At 42.1% G+C, this 19,984-nt stretch overlaps 1 protein-coding gene across 3 annotated transcripts in view; it reads left to right on the forward strand.

The window, feature by feature from the left end:
- The first annotated feature begins 6,295 nt into the window (after window positions 1-6,295).
- LOC119653146 (kinesin-like protein KIF19) overlaps window positions 6,296-19,984 on the forward strand; it is a 92,334-nt gene continuing 78,645 nt past the window's right edge. For all 3 annotated transcript variants that reach the window (XM_038057680.1, XM_038057681.1, XM_038057682.1), the window contains exons 1-2: window positions 6,296-6,509; window positions 7,084-7,233. In XM_038057680.1, the coding sequence (XP_037913608.1) occupies window positions 6,393-6,509; window positions 7,084-7,233 (267 nt within the window). In that variant the 5' untranslated portion in view covers window positions 6,296-6,392. The remainder of the gene's footprint in view (window positions 6,510-7,083; window positions 7,234-19,984) is intronic.

Below are 19,984 nucleotides of genomic sequence, written 5' to 3' on the forward strand. Positions count from 1 at the left end.
AATTAAAAATTTTCCATGTATAGGGAGCCCCCGTTTAAACTCCACCTCAATTTATGTCATTCACCGTACACTTGGGATTTCATAGTTCTCACCTGTCCACCAAATTTCATTCGGATCGGTTTTGGAGAAAATTGCATGTGATAAACAGGCAGATAGACAGTGAATTGATTTTGTTTTACACAAAACCTTAAAAAAGTCTAAGCTTACCCCAACCCAAATAATCGAGGCAGAAATGTCAGCGAGAGCCAGAAAGTCGATTTAACGTTTGAACTGAACGTGAGTGAAAACTAATGGCGTTCGCAAAAAAGTTATATAATCGTTCGGGGAGGATGTCAAAGTACTTTCACAAAAACATAAAATCCATACACAGTGCAAAGATTTTGATGAGACGACCTCCAAAGAAGATATTTGCACTGTCTTGAAACAACAATATAAGTTGGAGGAATTTGGACGGCGATCCATTGTGAGTCTGGGAACAGCCTATGGAAGTATTCACACGGCTACAAGACAACTACTATCAGGCGTAGCGTTGTTGGCTATAAGAACATTTCGAATTAGATGACTTGTTTTCCATCTTACATAGATTTCATTAAAGGAGTGCTTCATATTGGAACACTTGCTGATGGTATGCGCCAGCGGCATGAATTGGTTGGATTAATACAGAAGGTCCATAGTGAAAGGACGATGGAGACTCCAAATGCATTTCATGCGAAGGAACGGAAGGACGGGATAACTGGAAGCCGCTATCTGCAACGAGAAGATGAGGCTTATTCAAACGAATCTCAATGATTGCATGGTTACTTAGGATATGCCTGCGTAAACCACTTGCAAATCGGAGACGGAAATGATCAACATAAGTGATCCATACAAAAACCTCTTATGGAACCAACATCTCCTCAACAGTGTACACCGTGATCACCAAAGCCAGCGCCCCGTCGTTTTCCGTTGGAGGAAATGTGCCTTCGCTTCTTCCAGATCTTGCCGAGAGTTCTACATTCCTCTTTTGCAGTAAGTGGGTTTCATTGCATAGCGAAGCCAACAATGCATACATCGCCGTTTCTTAAAGTGTGCTCTATTCACTGCTTCTTCTGAACTCTAATCGACACATCTACCGCTAACTGGTCCGTACACTAACTCAAGTCATCGTTCGAGATTTTCTCAGGCTAGGGTATAAAGTTGACATGGAGGAGGGAGGTGCTAACGAAGGCTTGGCGCCTTTGAGCAACAGTGGTGGTCAGGGCAGTAGAGAACATTGGCGTGGAACAACCTCAATTTGATGTTAGTGTTGAGTTATTTGAATTTACAAATTAGTCAAAATAACGAAAGTGTCACACAAAAGTATCGTTGCTACCCTGCTGGATTCCGCTTCGGGCTTCAAATTTAACCTCGATGCAGTACTTGATAATACGCACCGACATATGTCGCTCTGATCATCCGCAGAGCTATAATGAGGCCAGTACAGAAGGATGCAGAGCAGAAACCAGCTGTTTTCCGTTCACTAAGGTTTGGAGATATTCATAAATGCGTCCCAGGATGATTTTAGATAATTTCTTTGCGACAAAAGGAAGCACGCAAATAGCCTTCCGGTTGAAGCACTTAAATTCGATGCGCCTCTGCTGAGTTTTAACGATCATACCCTCTTTTCTACCCACTGGAAAGATTTCAGCATTTTTAAATGAATTAAAGAATCAACTCTGCAAAAAATGCATTAGCTGCACGGAGCAGTTCTGCATGGAGGCTGTCAAGACTACCGATTTTACTGCCTTGGAGAGCTTTGATGGCAGTAATATTTTCGGTTCTGTTTGGAGGAGTAGTCCGTATCAGCATGTTACGAAGGCTTGCCATATCATCCATAAGGGGTGGAACTACAATTGAGAATCGGGGTGAAGTGTCCCTTCCATCTCCTCAGCTGCTCATTATCGTGGATAAGAAACTTACCGTTAACGTCTCTCACACGACCATTGAAAGATTTACGACCATTTGGAAGCTCTTTCATGATACGGTGTACGGGGGCGAAATCGTTGCTACTTGCGGCAGCTTCTGGTTTTGCCACCGGGTTTCCAACTTTAAAGTTCTCCATTCTACAGTTAATAATAAAACTCTTAGTTCTTTATGTTCGTCAATTTATCTTTATGTTTTCGCAGTCAAGACAACGTCTTTTTGCAACATGGTCGATAATTTCACCCGCACGGGAGACAAAGGCAGTTTGTTTGAGGCCCAAATCATCATCATCAATGGCGCAATAACCGGTAGCCGGTCTAGGCCTCCCATAATAAGGAACTCCAGACATCCTGCTTTTGCGGAAATACAGTCTGTTGGTAACCAAAAAGCGTGCGCGGATTTCATCGACAAAGTTGTTTTCAGATGTGATTTTCGACCCTAGACAGGAAAAAATTTTCAACAGTCTCAAAGTTGTAGTCTCCTATCTTTATCTTTCTCGTTTGACTGGTGCGATTTGATGTTGTTGGTTCTTTGGTTTTCGGCGCTGACATTGCACCATGTACCTCGTCTTGCCTTCATTAATGTGCAGCCCAAGATCTCACCTCAATTGCCGCTTGCTCGATCTGGATGAAGGTAGACTGTACATCTCGGGTTGTTCTTCTCATAATGTCAATATCGTCAGGGTAGGCCAGTAGTTGGGTGGACTTAAAGAAGAGGATTCCTCTCCTATTTACATTGGCATCGCGAATCACTTTCTCCAGGGCCAGGTTAAAGAGAACGCATAATAGGGCATCCCCTTATCCCAGACCCTTGTTAATGTTGAATGGTCTCGAGAGTGATCCTACGGATTTTATCTGCCCTTGCGCATTGGTCAGGGTCAGCCTAGTCAGTCTTATCAATTTCGTCGGGATACTGAATTCTCTCATGGCCGTGCACTGTTTTACCCTGGCTATGCTGTCATAGGCGGCTTTAAAGTCACTGAAGTGATGCCCAAGTTTTTATATCGCTTGCCGTAGAGAGAAAATCTGATCTGTTGCTGATTTGCCTGGAGTGAAGCGTCTTTGGTATGGGCTTATGGTATTCTGGGCATATGGGGCTGTCTTATCTAGCAAGATAAGGGAGAATATCTTATAGCTGGTACTCAGCAACGTGATACCCCTATAATTGCTGCACTGCGTAATATCTCCCCTTTTATGTATGAGACAGATTATGTGCCGTTGCCAATCGTCAGGCATTGGTACTTTGATCATGAACCACTTGGTGTAATTGGTGGCCAGCACATTTACTCAATTCGGCTGTTATTCTATCGGCTCCTGGTGACTTATGGTTTTTAAACCGATGAATTGCACTGATTGTTTCTTCTGTGCTTGGTGCTGCAGCATTTTCCCGTCGTCTTCAGTTGGCGGGAACCCCAACTCGCCGATATTTTGGTTGTTGAGCAGTTCATAAAAATACTCATCACACTGCTCCAATGTACCCATTCTGTCGAAAATCAGATTTGCTTCTTTGTCTCGCAGGACGAGCATCGGAGTATATAGGGCTTCATCCTGCTGACTTGGTGGTAAAACTTTCGCGCCTGGAGCGGTTGCTCCCTTAGTCTCCGCGCGTGCACGCCTTCTTTGAGAATGAAAGATTACTCGGTATGAAGCATTCTTTCGTTCCGTTGCTGATTTACATTCATTGACGATCCGACTTTTCATGCGAATGGGCCCAAGTATGTTTGGGGCCGTATGAATGATACCGTTTTTCAGGTGGTTGTGAAGATTATTTGTTGACGCTTAATATTCAGGACACCTGTTAGTTGTGGGTATTGCAGCATCCATTCTCCCCTTATAGGGGTTGCGGAGGGCTGTGTTGTGAATGGCTTCTGTATTCACTCCCACCTGATTACCAGAGACGGTTGTAGGTAGTGCTGTTATTCGAACTTGGAGCAGTATGCCAACGATCCGAGTTCTTTTTGCAACGCTGTTACTTCAGTTTTCTATTGGGACAGGGTATCGCCTAGCTGTTCAGCAGTATTCGGTCGGTACAGGGAGTGCACGTTCCATGAAAAAATGCGCAAATCGTTATTCCGTTGTCGTTGCCCGGTTCGTCGTTGAGTAGTCAATTCAGTCGGAGGCTTATTTTGTGGCTTCGTAACGACTTGTTTTTTGTGTGGAGTTGTCAAACCTACCCAACCCTTCAACCTGGAAGACTAGTTGGTACAATTTCTCGAGTTTTTAGGCGCGGGAGACTTGCCTTCATCCTTGTTCGTCGGCAGCTTTTCGTTAAGACAGAGCTCGCAGCGGTTACCACGTAGAAGTGAAGATAGGGTGCGGTAGTAAAGCTTTGACCACCCCGCACCATATCAATAATATAGCCTTGGAATCGGGAAGCAGATACAGTATTCGGGCACCGCGAAAGGTACTTCAAAAACTTCTGTGTTACGTGGTATGATAAAAGGTCAAGAGGCAAGAGTATGAACAACACAACTACGATAATGGGAACTTCTCTCGACCGGCATAGAGGGGAAAAAATGTATTGTTTGGTTTCTAATAAGCAGAGATTACGATGGTTGTCAAAGCCAAACCCAGCATTTTACGTCATGGTTGCCAATGAGGCGTTCGACCGAGAAAGGGATAAGGGGATAAGCGGAAAGAGAAAGGAAAAGAGAGGAGAGGAATTGTACATAGTCTTGCTACCAAAAATTGAGGGGAGTCAGTAGAGAAGCCTGTGAACTTAATGAAAATTGGAGATGGCGGCGCGGGACTGTTGGCATTGGCCAAATATTCCATCCTGGACTTGACAATGATTTTGCTGAAGTTCGCTGAGCTTCAAAATGATTGAAATTAGTGCGGCTTCAACCAATTTATATTTTTGCTTGATGAGAATTTTATAGATCGCTATTGTGAATTAGCATGGGTAAAAGCGAAGGGACTGGGGGGAGGGAGGAATAGGTGGATAGATATCGAAAGAGTGAAGATGAGATCCCAATTGATAGTCGCGACGCATTCGAAGCTGACCTTCCGAAAGTTGAACTTAGCGACGAGCGATTTGAGAATCGAATTCGAGGACAAGGTAATTAGTATCAGGAGCGAAATAGGGATGACTATTTCGTAATTGAGAAAACAACACACATATTCCATGTTATGGTTTGTTTCAGTACAGAATATGTTTCTTGGGCTTCTAGGATGAACTTAAAGGTGTGAGGATTTTAGTCAATTTTGAATTTGGTAATATGCATATGCATGCATGCATGTATTAATATTATGTGAACAGATGTCAGAATGGCATGTATTTTCAATCCTAGATTTTATTAGTTGCCAGAAACGACTTTTCCAGATTTTTCAATTGAGTAGGATCTGCGAATGAGTCATATTTCGCTTGAACTTTGTACTTAGCACCTCACACACCAATTTCGCTACCAATGTCAAACTTAGGATCCGATTGATGAAGTACTAATTGGGGCCTTTCATTTGATATCCCACACGATGAGATTCAGAGAAAAAAAAGTTACATCCCTTTTAGTTTGTATGCGGGTGTGCCTTTCAGGATGTGGGGGATCTTTTGCACATATTCACTGAATTTCTTCTTGATAGGTACATTTTAATGAGGTTTTGTTTTTACATAAAGCTCTAAAAATGGAAGTAAGGATGAATTCTGCCAAAAATGTTTTTACGATCCCCCTTCCAACAAAAGTCGCTCTCTTTCTTTTGAAATAAGAATGTTTGATACTGACCGGCTTATAAAGAGACTTGAAATTTCATAACCCAGTACGCTTTTGTTACCTTTAAAATATTCTATTTTCTCGCTAATTTTTTTTTCTGTTCCTTTGCGCATCCTTATTGAATACAACGATTTCCGAAGAAAATTGTTTTTGACGACAAAGGAAGCTGTTTCATTTATTTTGAAATTCTTGAATCTTAAGATACTTAGAAGATTAAGATGTGAAAGCGAACCGACTGAACTGAACTTTATCGTAATTGAAGATTCCCGGTTGTTTCGAAAGAAAAGATACACCCTATAATTTTCCAAGAAAATATTGTCACACGATACGCTCAAAGCAATGATTAAATGTCAATTTGCTGGGAAAGTAAGTCAGAAGATACGGCCTTGCAGCAAATTGCCCAATAATTGATAGGGTATTTCTTTTCTATTATAATTTAAGAAAATCGGTCTGGGAAGAAAACCTTTTAGTTGCCCGGTATTAGTATTGTTTTACCCTACTAAAGTGTACATAGTGTCTGAAGCCCTTAAGCCTTCGTGTGGAGGTGAACTTGATATTGTTTTCTTTCCTTGAGGGCTGTACGACTCGACCACTTGCATTGAAGAGTGGCGGCCCATTAATTTTCATTTCCCATCTATTTACAGAAAACGTGTAGATGATTACTGTTGGGCTAATCGTGTCCAGAAAGACGAACTTGAACTACGTCGATTAACTTTACGGTGACCGCTAAGGATATAAAAGGATAATGAGCAGGCAAGGTACGGGCAATTGGTCAAGTGGTAGTGGAAGCGGGAGCGGTGGTAGTGGTTCGTCCCAACTACCGTCGACAGCAATGTCACAAAGCGGCGAGGAGAGGCTTGTTGTAAGTATTCGATTCCCGATGTTTTGCCCGTTCATATATGTATGTATGCCTCCTTTCTAATTTATTTCAATGAAGTGTGGAATTTCCGCTAGCTCGCATTGAATTCCCACATTCTCTATTGCAATACGTTATTCCAGGACACTTGAATAAGTAGGAAACACCATTTTCTCATTAAGGATTCTGTCACAACATGTTTAATCTAATTGAAATGAAATTCCAATGCCGTTTTATTTTCGGAATTTAATTGAAGGCGTAGTAATTCAACGAAAATGGAGTTCTATTTTCTCATTGGGCGTCTGGTTTGTAGATATAATTTCCTTATGCCAGTCTAGAATAAAAGTTCCAGGACTAAAATGAGCAATTGAGTGTAGTTCGGTCTTCGAATGAAATCTTAAGATTTTGAAAGTAATGTCCATGTTTTTTTGACAGTTAATATATAAATTAAGAAAAGAACTAGGTATTGTTCTTTATACTGTAAATATTTTTATTTTCCTTCCGCATACAATTGTTTCGGAGAGCACGTGCCTCCTTCCTCAGTTCTAGAACCTAATTTTAATTTTTTTCGCGTCGGCAGGTTGCAGTTCGCGTTCGGCCAAGTACGGAACCAAACAATAACAAATGCATTCAGATATTGTCAGATCGAGCACTCCTCTTCGATGATGGGAGTAAAAATCGACCACGAAAATATGTCTATGACTTTGTGTTTGGAGAATCGTCAACCCAGGTACGTAGTTCCTTTTATTTTCTAAAATAGTTCATTCAACAAACAAAAAATCCATTATCAGGTTGTCATTCAGTTTTCAGTTTAATTACACTCTTCTCTAAGTATTGGACTTCATTAAGATGACCTTTGAACTTAAGTCCGTTAAATGGTCTTTATCACCATCCCTTTATTCAATAAAGTTCTTTGATAGTCAGAGATAGAGTCATTCATTTACACATTTCTATTATTGGATTCAGCAGTCTATGGCATTTACTTTCTAAAACCTACCTCGTTTGAATATTGCCCGGGACAACACTTTAAATAGTTTATCTTGGTGGTGCAATTTTGAACTATGCGTTTGAGCATATTACTTGGTATCTCACGAATAATGCAAGTAATGCTTGATTGCAGCGTCAATTCAAGCTGTCTTATCACCGAAGATCAGAAGCATCACACAAGCTATAGAACAATGGCCCAAAGGGACGACACCGCACGAGCTAGGAAGCCAATTTACCGGATATCCTTTTTTGGCTGACGTAAATCCATGAGAGACAGGCATGTGGAACCGAAGACGCGCATGTCAAGCTCTTAGCGACTAAAATCTGCCACATTTTCTATACACTCTTCTCGCGCAACCACAGTTCTGGTATTGCTTCGCGGTGATGAGCTTCGTTTCCATGCCTCCCTTTAGCCTCTTCTTCTTTTAGTTCCGACATCCAGTGGATGCGGACTTAGGGCCCCGCAATCCCCAAAAAAATCCTTTAGCTGTGGGTGCATCAGTTCTCCCGTTACAAATACTGCATTCCACGCGGTATCCGATTGCACCCTATAGCTAATCAGAGTTTCTACCGTTAAGAGAGACCCCCGGCTTATTCTCGAGGTTTCCTTTTGAGCGTTCGAATTTTGGGCAAGTGAAAAAAATGTGTTCTGCATCTTCTGCTGCACTTTCACAATCTGGCGATACAGCCAAACCGAACTTATAGAGGTACTTTCTGTACACCCTGAGTCCTTCAATTCGTAGTCAAATCGTAACTCGTCCTTTCGTGGTTTTCGTGTATTAATCGTCAGGATTAGCCTGTATGTACACTGACCATTCCTCGCCTGGTCCTATCCGGTTTGCCACACAGCCAATAACCTCAGTCGTTTCTTTCGCGTCCATTTACTCGTAAAAGCGATTTTTTTGTTGAGGATGCTAGGAGTCCTGAGTCCGCACCCAATTGATGACGGACCGGATCACTTGGGAAGAAATTTACTTCCTCTCTTGTGGTCCACGAACTTCTCTTTTTTGGGTTAAACACCCAAGTTTTCCAAACGAAACAGCCAGTAACCTTTTTTAAGAAAAAGGAAGGAGTCCTTGGACCACAAGAGAGGAAGTAAGTTTCTTCCCAAGTGGTCTGGTCTTTCATCAGTTGCGTGCGGACTAAGGACTCCCAGCATCCCAAACAAAAAATTCACCTCGGGCTGGTTTTGGTCTGAATTTACGACGGATTTTACTTCACCAGCATTGTAATCGCCCGAGATCATTGCCCTAATTTTACTCAGGTACAGCTGAGTGGACTGGTATTCGGAGTCGAAAGTTATTCCAAGGAATTTATGCGGTGACTGAGAAACCACGTTTTGTGTTCTGAAAGCTTGCGCTTGAAGTTTGGCGTTTGTGTCGCGATGAGGGCTTCGACGATACGATTCCATCTGGCAGAATAGCACACATTTTTAATGTTGAGAGTCTCCAATGCGCAGTATTTACCCTCGTCAAAGGCTTTCCTGGCTAGTTGGAAAACCACAGCCGCTGCCTAACAACCTATTTAATAAATAACCGCCACTATCAAGTATTAGATAAAGCTTGTTATATATTATCCGTTTGAGAACCTTCATGATTATCAACGGCGCAACAACCGGTATTCGGTCTAGGCCTGCCTTAATAAGGAACTCCAGACATCCCGGTTTTGCGCCGTAGTCAACCAATTCGATATCCGCTCCATCTTAGGCAGGGTCTGCCTCGTTTTCTTTTTCCATCATATATATTGCCCTTATAGACTTTCTGGGCTGAATCATCCTCATCCATACGGATTAAGTGACCCGTCCACCGTAACCTCTTGAGCCGGATTTTATCCACAACCTGACGGTCATGGTATCGCTCATAGATTTCGTCGTTATATCGGCTGCGGAATCGTCCATCTTTATGTGGGGCGCCAAAAGTTCTTTGGAGGATTCTTCTCTTGAACACGGCAAAGAGTCCGCAACTTTTCTTGCTAAGAACCCAAGTTTCCGAGGAATACAGGAAGGCTGGCAAAATCACAGTTTTGTATAGTGAGAGCTTTGAGCCTATGGTGAGAAGTTTCGAGCGGAACAGTTTTTGTAAGCTGAAATAGGCTCTGTTTGGCTACCAACAACAGTGCGCGGATTTAATCATTGTAGCTGTTATCGGTTGTGATTTTCGACCATAGATAGGAAAAATTATCAACGGTCTCGAAGCTCTAGTCTCCTATTTTTATTCCTCCCGTTTCACCAGTGCCGTTTGGTCTCTGTTGATGTGCTGCCCAAGATCTCGCCTCAATTGCTGCTTGCTCGATCTGAATGAAGGCAGTTTGCACGTCTCGGGTCGGTCTTTCGATGATGTCGATGTCGTCATCATGGGCCAGTAGTTGGGCGGATTTAAAGAAGATCGTACGTCTCGCATCTCAGGTCACTTTCCCGAGGGTCAGCTTAAAGAGGACGCATGATAGGGCGGCCCCTTGTCGTAGACCGTTGTTCATGTCGAATAGTCTTGAGAGTGATCCTGCTGTTTTTATCTGGTCTCGCACATTGGTCAGGGTCAACCTAGTCAGCCTTATCAATTTCGTCGGGATACCGAATTCTCTCATGGCCGTGTACAGTTTTACCCTGGCTATGCTATCATAGGCGGCTTTAAAGTAGATAAATAGATGGTGCAACTCATGTCCATATTCCAGCAATTTTTCCATCGCTTACCGCAGAGAGAAAATCTGATCTGTTGCTGATATGCCTGGAGTGAAGCCTCTTTGGTATGGGCCAATGATGTTCTGGGCGTATGGGGCTATCCGACCTAGCAAGATAGAGAAGAATATCTTTTAGTTGGTACTCAGCAACATGATACCTCTATAATCGCTGCACTGCGTTAGATCTCCCCTTTTATGTATGAGGCAGATAATGCCTATTTGCCAGTCGTCAAGCATTAATTCGCTGTCCCACACCTTAAGAGTTGATGAACCACTTGGTATAATTGGTAGCCTATATATTTAACCAATTCGGTTGTAATTCCATCGGCTCCTGGCGACTTATGATTTTTAAGCCGATGAATTGCACGGACTGCTTCTTTTATACTTAGTGGTGGCAGTATTTGTCCATTGTCTTCAGTTGGCCTTCACCTCCAACTTGCCGATGTTCTGTCGGAAATCAGATTTCCCTCTCTGTCGCGGCAGGATGAACACCGAGGTGTGGAAGGCTTCATTCTGCTGACTTGTTAGTAAAACTTGCGCGCCTGGTGCGGTTGCTCCCTGTACTGTGAAGTTGCTTCTCCGTTCGTCGGAGTTGGTGATAAGTCTCTGCGCGTGCCCGCGTTCTTTGAGAATGCAACATTGCTTGGTATGCAACATTCTTCCGTTCCGTTACTAGCTTACATTTATCGTCAAACCAGCCATTCCGACTTTTTTTGCGGCTGGGGCCAAGTATGTTTGCGGCCGTATTTATGATAACGTTCTTCCGGTGATTGTGAAGATCATTTATTGATGCTTCATCTCCAGGATCTCCGTTGACTGCGGTTATTGTGGCATCCATTTTCCTCTTATTGGTGTTGCGTCGGGCTGTGTTGTGGATGACTTCAGTGTTAACTCTCACCTGATTGTTGGAGGGGATTCTGGGTGGTGTTGTTGTTCGAGTTCATAGCACTATGTCAACGAGATAGTGATCCGAGCCTATATTGGCCCCCCTATTTATTCTGGTATTCATCAAGGCTGAGAGGTGGCGGCGTTCGATCAACACGTGGTCAATTTGGTTGGAAGTGGTCCCATCTGGAGAGGCCCACGTTTGTTTGTGGACCGCTTTCCGCGCAAATCAAGCATTTCCAACAATCATTTTGTGTGACATTGCTAATTGAATAATCCGTAGAATATTATCACTTCTATTTTGATGTAAGCTCTGGGAGCCAACGTATCGGTTGAATACGGGCACCGTCCCTACTTGGTTGTAAAAACCCAAAGTATGATTTTAATATCATATCAGGGACAGCCTTCGATCGTTCGTTCTACTATCAAGTAGAGGGTGTCCTTCTCCGACTCTGCAGCCTCCTCTGTAGGGGGGTGAACGTTAATGAGACGTATATTTCTAACTTTTCCTTGCAAGGGCAGAGTGCATAGCCGTTCGCTTATGTTTTCAAAACCGATAACAGCAGATTTTCATTTTTGGTTGACTAAAAAACCTACTTCGAGCACATAGTTTACTGAATGACCACCATAATATATGGTGTAGAGATTCTTCTTCAGGAGACCGATCGCTGTCCAACGCATCTCCTGCGAGGCTGTTACATCAGCCCCTTATTGGAACATGGTATCGACTAGCTTCTTGCCATCTCCATTTCTGTACATGAAGCACACGTTCCATGAGAAAATGTGCAAATCGTGGCAATGTGCCCGGAAACGGTGTATTCTTACTTCACACACTGAGTATTGTGTTCTACAACGAGATAGTTATCTATATCTAACCCCGATTTCAGTATAGTCAAAGGTGATCGGTTTAGGCCTAAATTCATGGTAACTGGAAAGGATTCAAAACTTTTATGACACCCTCATTGGCCCAGAAAACGCGATACCATATTCTTTGAGAACGAGCGATGAGATACCACTTACTCAAAAATCTGTATCCCCAAATATGATTACTGACAGGATTTTCTATGACAATAAAATAATGCTCGTCGTTCCAGAACAAAAACATCAAATTATCTGTGTTTGAGAAATTTTCTGTGTTACTTTGTCTTAATTATATTTTCATTTCTAAACAAAGACAGGTATTTTGACAAAATATTTTCCACAAAATTTCCTAGAAAATGATTAATATTCTATTATCATATATTTACATGGCTGAAGTCGTTCAATTCAGAAAATGAATTTTTTTACGATATTTCGGGAAAAATATGCTTCAAGGATAAGATCACTCCCCCAATGTATAATAATTAAATAAAATTTGCGTGTAGGCGGTCAAAATAGGATATCCGTCAAAACAAATAGTTAAAAACCGTGGGGGCCCTTTGAACCCTACAGGAGGGACAGTAATTGTCGTATTGACTTTGGAAGCAAAAATATTATCTATAAACCTACCACTGGAGAAGGAGGCGGAAAAAGGTATGTGTGAGGGAGAAAAAAATCTTGACCCTTAAAAATCGATAATATTCACCATCACATAAAAAGTTACGGCGTCCAGAAAAAGCTATCTTCGTACCATCAATAAGGTTATAGGTAGGGCAATTATCGTCGCAATGTGCAGATGAGATTACACAGGGAGGCACGTCCTTTGCCTCTCCAACTCATTCACATCCATACGAGTACGGCAGAAACCTTACAACAGGGGAGATGCCACAAGTGTTCAACGGTGTTAGAAGGGGACCTTCTTCCTCCTCCGACATACCCCCCTCTCTGGCGGTGGGGTTGGTAATATCAACTTTACCGTGGTGAAAAAACCACTTTTAACGGGGTTAGAGAGAGTGAGTCTTCCCCGTCCATCCTCAATCTTCTCTTTTTAACGGTGTAGAGTAGAAATTTCAAATTTTAACATAATGATATAAAAAGCACTTTGTGCATCCATACCTTTTTAGATGGGTTACCGCCACGACTTTTCAGCTGGTGGATGGAGGTGGATAAACTCCTCATTTCCTCCAGGAATAGAGTAGAAAATTCAGTCATTACCAAAAGTGCGTCATAGAAATTGAATACAAAGTTCACCACCAAAATGTATTCACTATGTCCTTGCATAATTACTGATTGCCCTTATGAAGTGCTTCGTTCTGTTTTCAAACAGTCGACAAAATTACAGTCATTCCACTGGATTTTTCTAGTTTGGAATAAATAGTAGCTTTTTCATCTTTAGCCTTCCTGTAATACTGTCATGTAAATATAGTGGGAAATATGTAAATATAAATAAAATCTTTTATGGCGAAAACAGGCGGGTTTTCTTGTTTTTTAAACAAAGTGCCAATAACAATTTGTTGGGATTCGTCTTTCTAGCGAACGGTAAGGTCGTCGCATGTTCACATTTATGTAAATGTAAACACATGTTTATTAGAAAGCAAGTTATATTTTATAAGTCTGCCTCATTCAGGTCCTGGGTAAATATAATAATTTCCTTGAATTTCAAGGTCAGGGTTCTCCTTGAAAGGATATGCTTTTTTAAGTCATGCCATGTCAAAATATCGTTTTATTCTGAGAGCTCCGTCTAGTCGACTCTGTGTTTCACAATTCCAAGCCTTACCTAATTGACATATACAATGTCAGGTTCCTGGAAGAAAATTCCTCATTTGTCGAATCCTACCCAATTTTCCAAATAAATGGGCAAAGCAAAGAAAATCCATAAATAATTTATGAATGTAACGAATCATTTTTTGTTCATAATAGAGTCCGTTCCAAACATATTTGCGTGAGGTAGGCGTTAATAACTGGTATGTATCACGTAGAGTTGAAAACGTTTTGCAGCTGATGCTGATTCTGGGAAATGAGACGTGTATTTTTCAAAAGCATTTACAAAGTGAAGAATTCATGGGAAAATTATGTGTATATGTGGGACTCATCACATTCCCCAGAAATCTCCCAAACGCAGGTGTACGTCACTAAAATATTGAGTATTATAGCAGATTAAAATGGTGAAAAGGGTCCAGGGGCTATGTTTAGTACCGGTGTCAATCATGCACCTGTTCCAGAATGCAAAAGGTAATAACAGGTTCAGAAGACTTTATTTTCAATAAATGGTATAAACTTCATCATCCAAGCTGGCGAAATAATTTCACCTTCCGATACTTTTATAAGCAACCTAGCACCTTTGAAGCTTGAAGCTGCTGAAATGAATGCTAATAGGCGACTTGTCACCATTTTGTGGTTCTTTCATAAGCTTTTATGTTATTTTTTTCTGCTAACAAAATTGAATGAAATGTAGTTGTGGCTAAGCCCTGTTACGCATCTAATAATAATAATAATAATAATCGTTGGCGCAACAATCCATATTGGATCAGGGCCTTGAAGTGTGTTAGAGCACTTCATTCAAGACCGTAACGGTACACTAGGAGGCAATGTGGTCAGCATTTGCGCTCGCCCGAGATTATTACCCTGATTTGACTCAGGTGCTTATTCACAGCTGAGTCGACTGCTATCCGATGTCAAAACACGATAAAAATACCACTGCCACCAGTGAGATTTGAACCGCGACCTTCCGTATGACAGCCTAGTGCTCTAACCACTGAGCTATCCGGACATCCGCATCTAATATCCAATATTAATAGTTATCTGAAACATCTCGTTGCGCGGTAATTGCTCCTTTTCATTCTCCTACTATCAAGGGGCGACTGGATGGTTTTCAATCTGCGACACAGGCAGTAGTCGCCGATTAGGATTTAGCTTTTGAATAGTCTAAGGCTAAAAACTATTTTGAAGATTATCATAAAATTTAAGACAGTCATAGGTAGAAAACAAAACGGTAAATTTACACGTTAAAGTCAACTTAGAGCTACCGCAACCTTGTTAGTAATAGTATGATTTTGATCCAACTTAAGGGTGGCCTGCTTCATATTATAGTCTATATTACTAGTCAAGTATTAACTTAAGAGGGTTTTCACTCACTTTCTCCAAAAATATAGTAATGTAATATAATATTATTAACTTAATTCAAGTAGATTTCGATATGGAGAGTATTTTGAGGCCTGGACACCGCAAAGACCATCTCCATGATTTTTTTCAGATTCTTCGGTTAGGTTGTTTCTGAGAATGGGTCCGTGAAAGAAATCAACACTTTCGACTCCTCCCAATCCTCACCTTTTCAACAAATGTCAAAACTAAGACCGGCATCGAAAAGTATTAATCAAGACTTTTCATTTGATACCCAACATGACTATACTCGATGAAAAACAGTTCCACACCCCCGTTCGCATGAATTAAGGGGGGTTAAGGGGGATCCTTAATCTCAACGTAGAAAGATTCACTGCATGTCTGGACGATCGCACTTTCCACCTTTGCACCAAATTTCGGTTCAATCAGTATAGTAGAATGCGAGGTATGCTAGTCTCAGATGCAAAAAGTGGAAAGCCCCAGATCATAGCGGGTGATTTCAACGCGTGGGGCACCGCACTACAAACACCCTCCTCGAGGCTATCGCGGTTATAGACTTGATGCTTGCAAATATGGGAAATGTTTCCACTTTTCACGAGACAGAATCGGGCTCGATAGTCGATCTAACATATGTGCCTACCACATTAGCGAGGTGAATGGAATGGTTTGTCAGTGAGCATTATACTCATAGTAACCACCAGGCAATTTTCTCTAGATCGAATATGAGCCATGCGGCGATGTGCGTTCCCGCGGAGGTGGAAACCGGGGTTGGTAAATGACAAAGTTTGAAGAAAATGTATTCATAGAGATGCTATTGAGAGGCCCCAATCCAGGTGGTGCAGCTACAAAAGAGGTAGAGCAAATGATGGGATGCATAACGAGAGCATACGACGCGACTATGCCGAGGTGGCGAGTCCTCGCAAAAAGGCGCTCGATCTTCGACCAGAAACGCAAATATATGTGAACCTTCGAGGTAGCTTAAGCAGGCTTTACGGACTAGCAAACGAGAATGCTTCAAGGAGCTTTGCCCAGAAGCAGACCAAAGAACCTGGGGAACAGCGCATAGGGTGGTTATGAAGAAGACCTGCCCGCATCATCTGTTCGATATCGTGATGGTGTTGTACCCCCCTGGTAAAGGGGAGCGCAAACAACACAAGCAAGCATTGGACGTCTACACCGTACTTGCGGTAACTCAGGTCGAACTTGCGCAAATTTGGCGGAGAATTGCTGGTAACAAATCACCCGATCTGGATGCTGTTCCCAAGAAAGCTCCTAAACTCGCTGTTAAAACCAGACCCGACTGGTTTATCAGCGTATTTGAAATATGCATGGTAGAAGAAGTTTTCCGTCTGCTGGAAGAGGCAAAAACTAGTTTTGCTCCCGAAGCCGAATAAGCACCCAGAACATCCGTTATCATACCTGCTGATTTACATTATCGACACGGTAGGAAAGATGCTCGAAAGGGCCATCTACAATAGATTGCTCACTAGTATTGAATATAAACAGCGACAATTTGAATTTCGGCAAGCCCACTCAACGATCGACGCAGTACACCTTGTTTTTAAGCTGGCTGTATAAAAAGCTCACTGACTAAAACGGTTGTCCCTAGTTATTTCATTAAGCTCCTCGAAAGTAACCTATCGGAGAAGGACACTTTGTTTCGATTCGGATGAGTGATCCAAGCCGTACACCGTTACTGCAGGAGTACCACAGGGCTCAGTGTTGAGTCCTTTTCTGTGGTTGTCATCCCAAAACAACCTGAAGACGTTGAAGTGTACGCTGACGAAACCATTTGCACCATAAATACGTGACTGGAGATGGCTATATATATATATATTCATTTTGGTCGTCATATCATCACTTCGGAGCCTTATCAAAGGCCTGGGGTGATGATTGACACTAAAAGCAATTTCAAGGGACACCTGTACTATGCCTGTGAGAAAGCGACAAATACGAGCGTACCATTGGCGCGGATGATGCCCAACATTGGAAGCCTAAGATATAGTCGCCGATTACTTGTGGCCGGAGTGGTTCGTTCCACACTATTATACGCGGCACCAGTTTGGGAGGAAGCACTAGTGTGTGAAAGTAATGGGAGAAGGGTAAATATAATTTACCACTTAGTGGCGCAAAGGATATGCAGCGCCTTCAGAACAATATCAGGCGACGCAGCGTGTGTTATTGTGGGAATAATCCCGATAGACATTTTGGCAAGCGAGACACGCTACTTGTACGAGAAAAGGAAAATGAATCCTTCTGAAAAGGATGCAGAATATCGAAAGCCGGCAAAGCTAGATTCGCTGGGAAGATGACAGCAATGGTGAGATGACTAGCAGAGAGGTCGCTAGACACACCCCGTATTGACACTGCTAGATTAATTACCATTTGACGCAATTCCTGTCAGCTCATGGTGGTTACAGAAAGTGTCTGCAGCAATTCAGCCTGGGTGATTCTCCCTTTTGTCCTAAACGTGGATGCACACCTGAGAACCCGCACCATGTTCCATTGTCCACGATTTTACTCAGAGAGGAGGAGCCTGGGAAACTTCCAGATAATCAACATAAGCCCGTAAAACATCGTCGGGGAAATGCTGAAGTCGGAGGGGAACTGGCGTACGGTGAACTCTGCAACTAAAACTATTCAAGGGGAACTTGGAAAAGCGGAGAGCGCAAGGAGGACGCGTAGAACGGAAGGTTTGGTCGCTTAAAGCGCAGTCTACCCCGCGAAGTAATGCTTTTCGGCGGTTCCGTGGAGAAGAAAGAAGGAGAAAGTGGGGTGCTTTTAGTGGGTGAGAATCCCAAACACTGTTGCAAATTGGAGTGGCAGTGTCTTTGTAAGATTTCCATAAAAAAAAGACAGTCAGAAAGACAGACGGTCAGACAGGCAGACAGACAGATATCGAACTAATTTTAATCAGGTTTTGTTTGCAGAAAAATTTGATGCTGTCTCTCTAGGCTGTTTTCCAGTATATGAAAATCTTGATGGTATAAAGTGGGCATAACCCCACAGCCCTTTTGGAATGCAGATTGATTTGTAGTCCACAGTAATTGGTAAAGTAATTTAAATGTGGAAGAAGAAAATATAATCGAGGAAGGAGCATGAAATTTGGCGCTTGAAGTATAAATGGTTTTGCATACTTCATACGTAAGAGAAAATTTCTGGCACGAGGTTCCATTTGTATGTAGCTAATATTATGCTTCATGTTATGACCAATATCAGTACCATTTTTCACTTCCAGGGTAAACCTAAAAGGATTTTCTGCTACTGCCCTTAATTTAGTAATATACTATTATCAACCTATTTCAGCAGATATTGAAATGGAATGCGTTTTAAATTGTAGACCATATATAATAAAAAGGGACCACTATGATATATTTTGGATACTTGCTTTGAGCAGTTTCTGAGAATGAATCCTGTCTTACTTTAAGTTTGTATTCCCTAACCCATACTCCCTTACTTTGGCACCAATACAAGACATGTTTGCCTACTGCGGTAACTTAGACCCTTTATTTGATATCTCACATGACTTTATTCAGAGAAAAAGAAAACTCGATAATCCCCCTTCTTTTGTATGGGAACCCTTCCTCTTTAAACTCCACACAAAATTATGTGTATCCTTCAGAGTTCTCAGGTTGTATACTATATATCGAGCAAATTTTCTTTTAATAGAAGTAGCTGCTTCTGATGACGTTGTGTATAACAGATTGATAGTTTCGTCTCTACCTGTCGAGTTGACTTATCCCCACCATCTTCTTGAAACACGGATTGATTTTATGACCACAATCAGATCCCCACTGAAACTAGCACAACGGTACGATTATATACTGAGTGCATGACTCAGTTTATTCATGCTGGCGGATGCTTGAGCTACCGTGTTCAAAAGCAACACCTAGTTTGAGACCCGAAGGTCTCTGTTCGCTTGAACCTCAATGAAACTCCCAATAGGGGCCAACCGCGAGCTGAACGCTCATGAGACAGGAATTCTCCTGAGACATATGAATTCAGGGGCTATCCCGGTTCTTATAGTACTACAATGCGGCACATCGAAGGCGCCAACCTGACCGCCAGCGCGAATTCGCCCCTGCTGCCGTATTGAACCGCCGTGGAAAGAGCCGATGGCTTGACTGGAGACCGAGGCGAGAGATGTCAGAATGATAAAAACTCTCGAGTGACAGTGAGATATGGAGAAGTGAGTCAGATACGGAGAAGAAAAATAAAGTAAAAAAATAGAATAAAAAACTTTTTTATTTTGCATTTGGGAAAACAATATCAAATGTCCGGATAGCTCAGTGGTCCATCAGCTGAGTCGTACGGAAGGTCGTGGTTCGAATCTCACTGGTGTGATTTGTATCGTGATTTGACGTCGGATACCAGTCGACTCAACTGTGAATGAGTACCTGAGTCAAATCAGGGTAATAATCTCGGGCGAGCGCAATGCTGACCACAATGCCTCCTACAGTGTACTGTAGTGTACCGTTACGGTCTTGAATAAAGTGCTCTAATACACTTCAAAGCCCTCATCCAATATGGATTGTTGCGCCAACGATTATTATTATTAATATCGCAAAGAGTGGTGCCCCGGTACAAGAATTGTATTATCAATGAATCGGTTGGAAATATCCTAAAGTAGTTCAACCTCCAAAGGAGAAAGGAAATTCAAAGAGAACGGGCCGAGTCAGCCATGCTGCTCGTTCTAACGTCGAAAATCAACTACACTTTGGGGATTTCGACTGGGACCACTGGATGCAATCTATGCAAAGCCGAACTAGGCATCTTCATTTCATTTTATTTCATTTTCACTTTTATCATTTTATTTTATTAACTATATTGTTTTATTTTTTTTCCCAAGTTCCCCAGGACATCAAGAGAAACCGTGAGGGATTTAGGTGCAATAGCTACCTACTTTCTCGAGACGCCAAATTTCTTTGATTTCCCGAGCCAGTGGTTAATAATTC

This window comes from Hermetia illucens, chromosome 3 (genome assembly GCF_905115235.1).
Source record: "Hermetia illucens chromosome 3, iHerIll2.2.curated.20191125, whole genome shotgun sequence".
NCBI classification, from domain to species: domain Eukaryota; kingdom Metazoa; phylum Arthropoda; class Insecta; order Diptera; family Stratiomyidae; genus Hermetia; species Hermetia illucens.